Below are 10594 nucleotides of genomic sequence, written 5' to 3' on the forward strand. Positions count from 1 at the left end.
GGGCATTACAGAAGGCAGTGTTCCGAAATGCATACTCCCAGCACCCTGAAGATCTTCCAGACCCCACACAGCTAAGTGACAGTGGTGGTGCACCAAACAGCTGATGTTCAAAGTAAGCCCCTTGCTCTAGCTGATTTTACTGCTGCGAACAACTCCACCTACAACACCATGCAGCAAGTAGTTGAGGGTAGTAGAAGTTGTCCCTAATGCTCAAGCCGAGCATGTCAACGAAAGACTTTAAATAGTACTGCCTATGGCTTTGCCCTCTCCCTTGCAACTCCTTCCCCCAGATAACAGACACGAGCAGGAGGCATCAGGCAGCTATAGCTGCTTTAGAGCACAGATGGGGAACCTCTGTGTCCTCCAGATGTTTCTGGACTCCCAATAAGCAGCATCGCCAATGGTCAATGATCACGCGACTGAGTGTCCAATATCATCTGCCTTCCCAAGCAGGTTCTCCATCCCTGCTTTAGATGAAAGCTTCCAGTCCCTTGGTCCCAGACTCAACAGACCCCCTAGCTACAAAACTATAGTCTTTGCTTCAGAATGTCACAGTTTTAAAGGCCATTTCACATATTACACTGCATGCACACATGCACAAGCTGAGTTGCATTTGAAGCAATTGCATATACAAGGAATGGCAGCAGACTGCAGCTCCCTCCGGCACGTGAATGAGATAGCTTAGACATGGCTTGCCATTCCAAGAGCGTGCAACTTACGAAGCAGCTCTATTATTTATATTTCCATTATGTACCACTCAAAATGATTTGCAGCCATAAAAAAGAACCGTGCATGGGCTGAGCACCACACTGGAAGACATGCACCAGGATAACAGCTTTCTAACAGTATTAGATATAGATCAGTGGGCTGCAGACCCCTGGAAGGCTGTGGAGTTATCTCAAGGGGTATGTGAGTAACTCTCCTCTGGCCAGTGTGTGACTGATTTCCTCTGCTGCCCTCTTCACAATAGCATCTCCAGAACCACTGCCTCCTAATTACTGATTGCATTCAGGTTCCTTAGTTCTGGCATTATTGGGGATTGCTTCTGGGGTTTACTGGGATGAATTATGTGGATGGGAGTTGCCTTGTTCTTTTGGGGGGTGCCAGATTTTTTTCTAATAATTATGATGATGGTGGTTTTATTATTTATACCCCACCCATCTGCCTGGGTTACCACAGCCACTCTGGATGGCTTCCATCGTATATAAGAATGGCTTAGGTCGTTTTGGGGAAGTAATTTTTGGGGCTGTCTGTTGTTCTGAGTAGCATTTGCTGCTTGTGAGTGCTGACTTATTACTCCAGAGTACCCACCAATCAAGAACCCAAGTAATTATCTCCAAAAGAGATTAAATATAAATGTATTTCTTCACAAACAGAAATTTATTTATTTATTTCCCTGGTATGCCCACTGATCAATTCATTCATTCATTCAAAAGCTGTACAAGATAATTTATTTATAAATAAACATTAATTCATTTACTTCCCCAGTATACCCAATCAGCAGCCCAACGAATTGGTCAAATTGTACTAGATGCAAACTTATTTCCAAGTGAACTCAATTGAACCAATACCCCAAAGAATTAAACTTCAATTGCCACTGATATAATATATTCCTGCTTACAGAATCCTAAATAAGGCACTCATGCTTTTTTCTAAAGTAAGGGGAGAAATGGCCTCAGGTTTGGAGATTATTTCATTAGTTAAGTTTTGTAGAAGTGCACACGAAATCTATGTAAAACGGTGGCAACTAGCCCTAGATTTTTTACTAAGGGCTCCAGCTGATCCTCACCATATCAAACAAAAAAAAGTACAAGAAAATAATAAAGATGTTTATTCCGAACTCCTCCTGCACTAGTCAACTATAGAATGTTGCAGGAAAAAAATCACGCTGGGGGCGGGGTGGGGGTTGTGTTGCTTTCACAAGCCTCGTGGTTTACAGACATTCTAAAGCAGGCAAGGGGAACATTTTGTGTCCTTTAAATTCTGCCAATGCCTGCAAGAAGAGCTCCACAGGATTGGCTCCTGTGAAGAGTACCTAATCAGAGCCAACCCCTGTCAAGAGTGGGGCTTGCTGTCAGCACTGGATTTAAATCCAGCACCAAATGCCACCCCTGCTTTTGGCAGAATTGGTGCCAATGGAAACATTTTTATAATTCTACCTGTACCACCAGATGTGTGGTTGCAGTTGCAATGGGAGGAAGGGTTTGACATCACTTCCCTATGCAGCACATTCCTAATTAAAATAATTCCTCCCATTAATAACATTTTAAAAAGTATAATGTGATTGGGAGCGACACAAATCAGCACCAAATTAGCATCCTGTGCAGTAGACCCTGAACTATTATAGATGTTCTACCTTAAAATATATAAGGTAGCAACCCCGTCCACAAACCCCACTTTGTTGCATCCACACAGCATTATTTACACAGTTAAGTTATGAGCAACTGCTGCCCTCTTCTGGCAGTGCTCTGCAATCTTTTTAGGGTATTGTTTGGCACAATCCATAAAGTCCTGTTCTAGCAGCTGAATACAAAATATAAAACAGGAAATGAACTAAATATAGAACCAATATGACCAAGCCAACATTCTGGCCAATAGCTGATGCTCTCACTGGGAAAGATTCCAATCAAATCTTAAAGAAAAAAAATCCACATAAAAAATTGCATTCTCTCAAGGTACGCATTCTCTCAAGTCATTTTGATACTATTTTTGAACCAAGAACTGTATAGGAGATTTCAGGAAGTACAAAAGCACTGAAAAATTAAGTTCCAATCTGCAAATTGAAATCCTCAAACATCCCTGCGCGCAACTCACTTTTATTCCCTCCCCCCCCCATCTCCCCTACCCCTGCCTTTTCCTCCTTTTCCATTTTTCTTGGCTTAAAAAACCCCAGGCAGAAGTAATGGCAATTGTGCCAAAGATGAGCCTCACATTATAGGTATAACCCAACACTTCAAGACTAGCAAACAAGGGTTTCCTACGGTGTAGAGCAAACAGCTGAAAGAAATTTGCACATAGACAAAGAACAAAAATAAAATAAATATTGACACTCTGAACCTCAGGGTTGTTGGTTTGAGGTCCATGTTGGGCAAAAAAAAATTCTGCATTGCAGGGGCTAATAATAATAATAATAATAAATTTTTATTTATACCCCGCCCTCCCCAGTCAAAAACCGGGCTCAGGGCGGCTGACACCAACAGAACCACAATAAAACATAAAAACAATTAATTAAAATACAGGTTAAAATACAGTATTAAAATTTAAAGTGCAGCCTCATTTCAAGTAGGCCATAAATCCAAGCCATGAGGGAGAAAAACACAGGGGTCAGGCTGAGTCCAGCCCAAAGGCCAGGCGGAACAGCTCTGACTTGCAGGCCCTGCGGAAAGATGACAAATCCCGCAGGGCCCTGGTCTCCTGGGAAAGAGCGTTCCACCAGGTTGGGGCCAGTACTGAAAAGGCCCTGGCTCTAGTAGAGGCCAATCTAGCCATCTTATGACTCGGGATCTCCAGAATATTATTATTTGTGGACCTTAAGGTCCTCCGCGGGGCATACCAGGAGAGGCGGTCCCGTAGGTACGAGGGTCCCAAGTCGCATAGGGCTAGACTAAATGACCATTGTGGCTGCTTCCAACTCTAAAATTCTACGATTCTATTATTTCCCCTTTTATACTAAGTATTTGAAGTTCTTCTATAAACTGTTCCAAGGCTGTAATCTTATACAGACTTACCTGTGAGAAAACCCCACTGAACTCAGTGACATGTACAGGATTGTACTCCAAGCACTGATAATGGAGACTGTTCTTTAAAAAAATTACCTTGAAGATTATTGCAATGGGAATATCTTCCGACAGCGTGTTATGCTTAAGGTAAAATCTTCCTTGCTTCACAGTTATATTAGTTCTGCTCTTCTTTTCATGAGTAGAACTACACATTTGTAAAAAGAAAAGGAATGACCTCATTAATTCTACAAACCTTGACAGTGAGGGGGAAAACCTATTATGGCTTTAAAAAAAGTATCTTGTACATCAGAACACAGGATTGCTATAGTTTTTTGTGCATAAAACCTGGGATCTTATTATGTGCCAACCTCTTTCCAATTCATGTCTTCTTTGATTGCAAACCTGTAAGCCAGGGAAGGGGAACCTATCATCCTCCAGGCGCTGCTGACCATGCTGGTTGGGGTTGAAGGGAGCTGGAGTCCAATAACATCTGGAGGGACATCTGTTCTCCACCCCTACTGTAAGCAGTCATCTACTCTGTCTTTTGTACCATATTTAATTCTTGGTTTGTAGGGATTAAATAAATAATTTTGTCCGACTAACTGCCGGTGTTTTCAGAACACAGGCATGTTGCATTTTTCGGAGCACTTAAAATACAGCAAACTTTGCATTTTCTACTGATCCACTTTTTTTAGGCTAACTAGAATGGTTCCCCCCCACCCACCCACAAAGCTTTGGTTAAACTTCTGATCTGTTATTTTTAAGGACCAAGTTGCAAACATTTGGAATTACGTTTAACAAATGGTTACCAAATGTGCATGAAATACACATTCAAACACAAGGCTCCTTCTATGATCTTTGTACGAGCGTACAAATAGTTCTGTACACTCAGAACTCATGTTTCTCAAACTCACCCCACCACCACAATGAAACACAGAAAGCTGCTTTTCAGTTAAGTAATGTTCAAAAGCAGTTTGTTATATGAGCAGGGTGCCACTTTTTTCAAAGTGGGGAATCTGTGTGGTGCAGTGGTTAATGTGTTGGACTAAGACCAGGGAGGTGTAGGCTCAAATCCCCGCTCAGGCATGAAACTTCACTGAGTGACCCTGGGCCAATCATGCTCTCTCAGCCTAACTTTCCTCACGTAGTTGTTGTGAGGACTGTGAGGATAAATGGAGAAGAGAGAAAGCTGTGTCTGCCACCTTGGAAGGAATGTAGGGCATAAATAGCACCCTCATCATACTAGGCATGTCCAGACTCCTGGCTGTGCCTAAAGTAATTATTTTGATCCCAGCCATGGTATCATAGGAAACCAGCCTGCAGTTACTAAGGAGTTATTTTACCTGGTAACTGATGCGCCAACCGTCCCTTTTCTGTCAGCTTCCACAATTATTCTGTTTTTCGATAACTGCTCTTGAATAAGAATTACCTTCTCTACACCTTTGACAATGAAGTAGCCACCTGCCCAATGGAGAATGGAAAATCTCGATTGACATTGGTTTTAAACATCATTGGACACAGTGGACTTTGCAAACCTCTGAAGTGTACATTTTTGCTTTGTCAACTACACTGGTCTGCAGTATTTAGTGAGGAAATCTCTGGTTCCACTTGTAATGGCAGAGACTGCTATACAATGCCTTCAATAAACCGAAGAAGGCACCTTTATGCATGGAACTACTTCCCTCAGTATGAACTAGTTAAATTCTCCATTGTGCTATCATGACCTCCTGAAACCAGAAGCGGCATAGACAAAGCCTTGGAAGATTCCAGGAATACTTGGGAAATCTGTACAGCAAGTAGATCAGAAGGCTTGCAGCTACCAATGGTACTTCCCTGTCCCTGGGTGGGAACCTTGGTAAACTGCTCTAATCAAAGCAGAAACTTCACGGAGACCCCTCTACAGTCTGAAAATCTCTCATTCCATAATCTGTAGTGGCTCATGTGTTAGAAGACTCCATTGATTAACATAGTAAAAGAGATCACAACTCATTCAAAAGGAACAAACACTATTAGAAAATGTTGTTACCTGGATCTAAAGGGCATTCGTTAAGCTTGGCAAATTCTGCTGGAGTTTTTCCAGTAAGAACGCAATTGGAACTGCGCAACATTATTGGCATCCTGCAAGAACACCAAAGTAAAAATTACCTTGTAGGCTCAGAGTACAGACTGGATTGTCTTCTTTGATTAAAAGCAAAACAAGTCTCTCACATTTTATCACAGCAATTAACACAGAATGTAACCAACACACAAAAGTAGTATTTATCTTTATACTGGTATCTTACCTGCCAACAGGTAATGCATTGCGAATAATCCTCTGGCTACCTCGGGTATACTCAATGTCTACTGTGATTGGGGCAGAATAGGTCATATCTCTCAAGCGACACTTAAATAAAAAAGAGCCACACGGTTAAATATTTTTCAGGTGGAACGCAACACTCCTTTGCAGTCCCCATATCTGTTCTTTTTCCAATCCTCAATCATTAAAAATCTCAGATACTAAAATATATTTGCTAGATTTTTTTCTTAAGTTACTGCAAAGAAGCAAGTCTATATATTGCAACACACAAGGCACATGCAAATCCTCCCTCAGATGAGACATGGTAGCTTCACTCTCTCCAAGGACCTGACTATTTTCAGCAGTGAAAAATCTAACCTAATCTTGCAGGTGCATCAGACATCAATATACAATTAACAACTGAAGACAAACTATGAGTAACAAAAGTGCACCACGCAACAGTAGTATACCCTTTGGGACATAATATGACCAAAAATCAGTCACAGTTCTTTCATAGTCATCAATTACAACAAGAAGCTCAATTAGCTGGTTCACACAAAGGTACAAAAAGGCTGAGTAGATGCAAATACCTCATGAGGAGAAACAGGTCTTGTTACATTAAAGCTTTCTTCAACATCTGGAGTACCCACATATATATTGAGGTATCTGCAATGTAAAACCCAACTTAAAAATGGGATACAACCCAGTTGCCCAAATATGCAACTCACATTCCATTTTGTTAAACCTTTGGTTTACTAAAAACCAATGAGAAATATATAAGAAGAACCACAATCTTAATGGGAGCAAATAAAGGGATAGTTTCCCCTCAGGTATACAAGTGCTCACCAGATTCTGCTGGAAAAATGGGAAGATTCCTGGGCTGACATCTTTCTTTGTATAGAACCAAAGATGGGGGGGGGAACCCTCTTAACAGCAAATGTGAGGAATTAATGGCGCTCCAGATATCCCTGAACTGCAACTCTCATCAGTCTCAGCAAGCAGGGCCAATGGCCTGGGATGATGGGAGCTACAGTTCGGCAACATCTGAAGGGCCAAAGGTTCCCCACATCTGTTAACAGTAAGGCAAGAGTATAATTTAAGGTGGGGTGTGTGCATGTCCATGAAGCAGAATGGGCAGCCTACCTGTAAGTAGGAATGAAGCCTAAAGCTAAATGTAACCTAAACCAAACTTCAGACATAATGGACCATATTGCAATTGAATCCTATTCAGATGGATCACTGACACCACAGACCATTTTGTAGATTTATGCTGCTCCACACAGGATTTCCACTGCCTCAAGGGCTTTATTAAATTAAAATGGATTAACCCAAGGAATAAGGGCTACACAGAAAGTACATCAGGATACTCAAGCACAAAGCTCATATGTCAGCTGTCCACCCACATTCTCTGTCACCACCACCAAAATCAAAGTCAGACTTACTTTAAGTACCACATTGGGTCAGCATCACTTGTAATTTTCTCATTGGCTTTCATTATTTTCTTAATCTGGAAATAAAAGAAGTCTAAGTCTACACATTGCTGTAGGGCATGCAATTTATTACACGTGTTGTTCTTTCGGATGTTGCTTTTTTAAAAAAAGCTTACCTCTACATTGATGAAATAATTGAATGAATCTATGTGCTGCTTTACAAGACCTTTCACCTAAAATAATCACAAAGGAAGATTACCTGGGGTATTAAAAAGAAAAAGAAAAAAAGCCCAGAACAAAAACATTCAAATCCATAAAGAGACATCATTTAATTAGCACTCAAAATAAAATTTACCATCAAAATCGTAAACATCACTGATGAAAACCAATTTTCCAACCAACTCAAAGAATGAATTTATTCTTCCTAAAAGAAGGGCACTTACTGAAAATGTACACCAGCTATATTCAGTGCTTCCAGTACTTATCATTAATGAAAACAATGAGAATATCTCAGATTTTCATTTTCAATATACTAAAACCTGTAAATGCCATCAAGGGCAACTACACAAATATACTAACCTTCAGAAACGCTGGAAGTAATCTCCATTTTTCCTGAAAACAAAGGTATAGCATAAAACAACTTTTAAAAGACAGGGAATCAATTTTCAAGAAGCTAAACAGGTACAGTATATACTCTTCTATGTAAAATGCTTAGTTTACTTGTGGGGTGATATTGATCTTATTAGTAGTAATAACACTTTTTAGATCATCAAGCATCCATGTGACAAGAGTGGATGGAAGTGCCTTGTGCCATTCGGATTAACAGGTAAGTAGCAGCAAGGACAATGCCCCCTCTCCCACCAACAGGTTCCCCAAGATAGCTTAAAGAAGATTAAGGAAGTCCAAGTCTTACTAATCACTATTACAGTACAGGTGAAACTCGGAAAATTAGAATATCATTGAAAAGTGCATTTATTTCAGTAATGCAACTTATTATTTTTTATTTTTATTTTTATTTTTACAAATGCTTTCTTTTGGAAATTCCACAGTAATAAAACAAATAGTTTCAATAATACAAAAATAAACAAAAATAAACCTCGCTATTACATTTCATTACTGTAATTACATTCCATTTATAATTGACCCACCTAACGACAAATAATTACAATTACAACAAATAAAGGCTTGACATATCTTGCTTTGCATGTCATGCATCTATCTCATATATTGGTTTCACCTTTTAAGTTGTGTTACTGAAATAAATGCACTTTTCGAAGATATTCTAATTTTCCAAATTTCACCTGTACTGTATATTGAAATGGGGAAACTCCAGTTCATCTGACGCGCAGATACACCAGGGATATGGAACATGTGACCATCCAGAGGCTATTGGACTCCAACTCCCATCAGCCCCACCCAGAATGGCAAACGGGCAAGGGAAGATGGGAGCTGGAGTCTTTTTTTAAAAAGCACCTGGAGGTCCACAGGTTCCCCATCCCATCACTACCCAACCGATTTGTCCCTGCTGTATCCCTGAAACGGGGAAGTGAAAGGGGCGCTCTGCGCATGCGCTCCCTCCCTCTGCCTCGGGTGCCAAGCAAGGCCCGAAAGAGCCGTAGCGGGAAGCCAGAGCGCGCGTCCCCCTGAAGCCGCACCGAGGCGTCGTACTTCTTTTTCCACAGCGAGGAGGGGCCTCGGCTGCCAAGGCGCCGCCCCCGTCTCTCCCCTGCTTCGTTCTCCTTTTACCAACTTCTCACCTCCACCGTGTTCACGGGAGCCGCCGCTTGCTCCGGAGTTGAAGCTCCCAGCTCCGCCGCTAGCGTCTCCATGGCAGAGAGAAGCAGCCAGTCCCGGGAGGGAAAACGACGAAAGCCCTGCCTGCACTGTGCAGAGCGCACCGAGTACGGCTGTGAAACCTGCCCCCAGATGCAAGTGGTCCCGCAGCGCAGAGGTTCCGCCGCAGAAGTGATCCGTCTTTGCCTCAAGCGCTGCTTGGCCAGGAGCGAGTGTGGAAACGCCTAATCTGAGCGCCAGAATTCCTCTTTACAGCTCAGCTTTCCTCAAAACCGATCCCTTAACTGGGGTAGCGTCTTCCTGTCCCCCGTTTCCTAACACACACGAAATTGTGGCACGTCTTATGTCTCTCGAGTACGTTCCGGTGTAAGGTAAAAGGTAAATGAGGCAATCAGCATCGAAATGGATGAATACAACATAAAAGCTTTTTGGTGAAATTGCTCGAATGGGAGCAATAGAAACACAAACAGCTGGCACAGATTCCCCATTAAGGAATCTGCTAACCATCCCCGTTCATCACAATAGAGTAAAATGCAACAAATATAACTTTCTTTTGTGATTGCACTACAGTGTTAGATACTTAATGTTCACGCCACTTCTTTCCTAATTGATTATATATGTTTTGAGAGTTATATGATAGGCAGAAGTACAATAGGTGTATGTATAGTTGCCCATTTCCGCATCTCAGCCAGGAAGAGTTTTGCCTGTTGGATTTCTGACATGCAAATGTCACAGACCGCACTGTATAGAAAGCAAGAAAAGGATGCATTGGTATCCATAGAACAGAAGCTACCTGACTTTAGAAATAAACTACTAACACAGGCATTTTTTTAAACATAACCTAATTCAACCTAGGCATTGCCACTGTGATCATATGCAGCTAGCAGGTCCACAAAGTCACTTGGACTGATTCTGGGTGTCTCCTCCTTCCTCAAATGTTGGATCACTACCAATGCTGTTAGCAATTAGCAGTTTAATGCTGCTTCTAACAATATGAGGGCAACCCAATTGGCAGCTTGGACCTATTGCATATGTCTAGGTGGCAGCAGTTTGTTTTCATGCTGCTGCTAAGTATTCCTGAGTCCCAACAACAATGAAGGAACAGGTACATACTAATGGCTTATTGTGAATAGTAATTTTTAATTAAAAACAAAATGCTCACATTGCCATGGCTAAAGTAGTATTGCTTGTACTGTACATGAAGATGCCAAGTGTGCCCAATAGGCAAGCTCATAGGGATAGCTCATAGGGAAACAAATGCAGCTATTTAACTTGATATGATAGTGAATAGTGGCAAAAGGAGAGATTGTGAACTGTATTGGCAGCCTATTTCCGTCATTTGATATGCCCTTCCCACAGCTCACACACCATTGTGA

General features: G+C 41.5%; 1 protein-coding gene across 1 annotated transcript in view; it reads right to left on the reverse strand.

Annotated features, from left to right (window-relative positions):
• The window catches only part of POLR3B (RNA polymerase III subunit B), a 64774-nt gene extending 55303 nt beyond the window's left edge, over positions 1-9471 (reverse strand). Inside the window, exons 1-9 of the mRNA XM_060279890.2 lie at positions 9182-9471; positions 8004-8036; positions 7601-7657; positions 7437-7501; positions 6585-6660; positions 6002-6102; positions 5746-5837; positions 5063-5180; positions 3816-3924 (exon numbers count right to left, since the gene is read on the reverse strand). Of these exons, the coding sequence (XP_060135873.1) occupies positions 3816-3924; positions 5063-5180; positions 5746-5837; positions 6002-6102; positions 6585-6660; positions 7437-7501; positions 7601-7657; positions 8004-8036; positions 9182-9253 (723 nt within the window). The 5' untranslated portion in view covers positions 9254-9471. The remainder of the gene's footprint in view (positions 1-3815; positions 3925-5062; positions 5181-5745; positions 5838-6001; positions 6103-6584; positions 6661-7436; positions 7502-7600; positions 7658-8003; positions 8037-9181) is intronic.
• Between the last annotated feature and the right edge of the window lie 1123 nt (positions 9472-10594).

This window comes from Zootoca vivipara, chromosome 9 (genome assembly GCF_965207765.1).
Source record: "Zootoca vivipara chromosome 9, rZooViv2.hap1.1, whole genome shotgun sequence".
Classification (NCBI taxonomy): domain Eukaryota; kingdom Metazoa; phylum Chordata; class Lepidosauria; order Squamata; family Lacertidae; genus Zootoca; species Zootoca vivipara.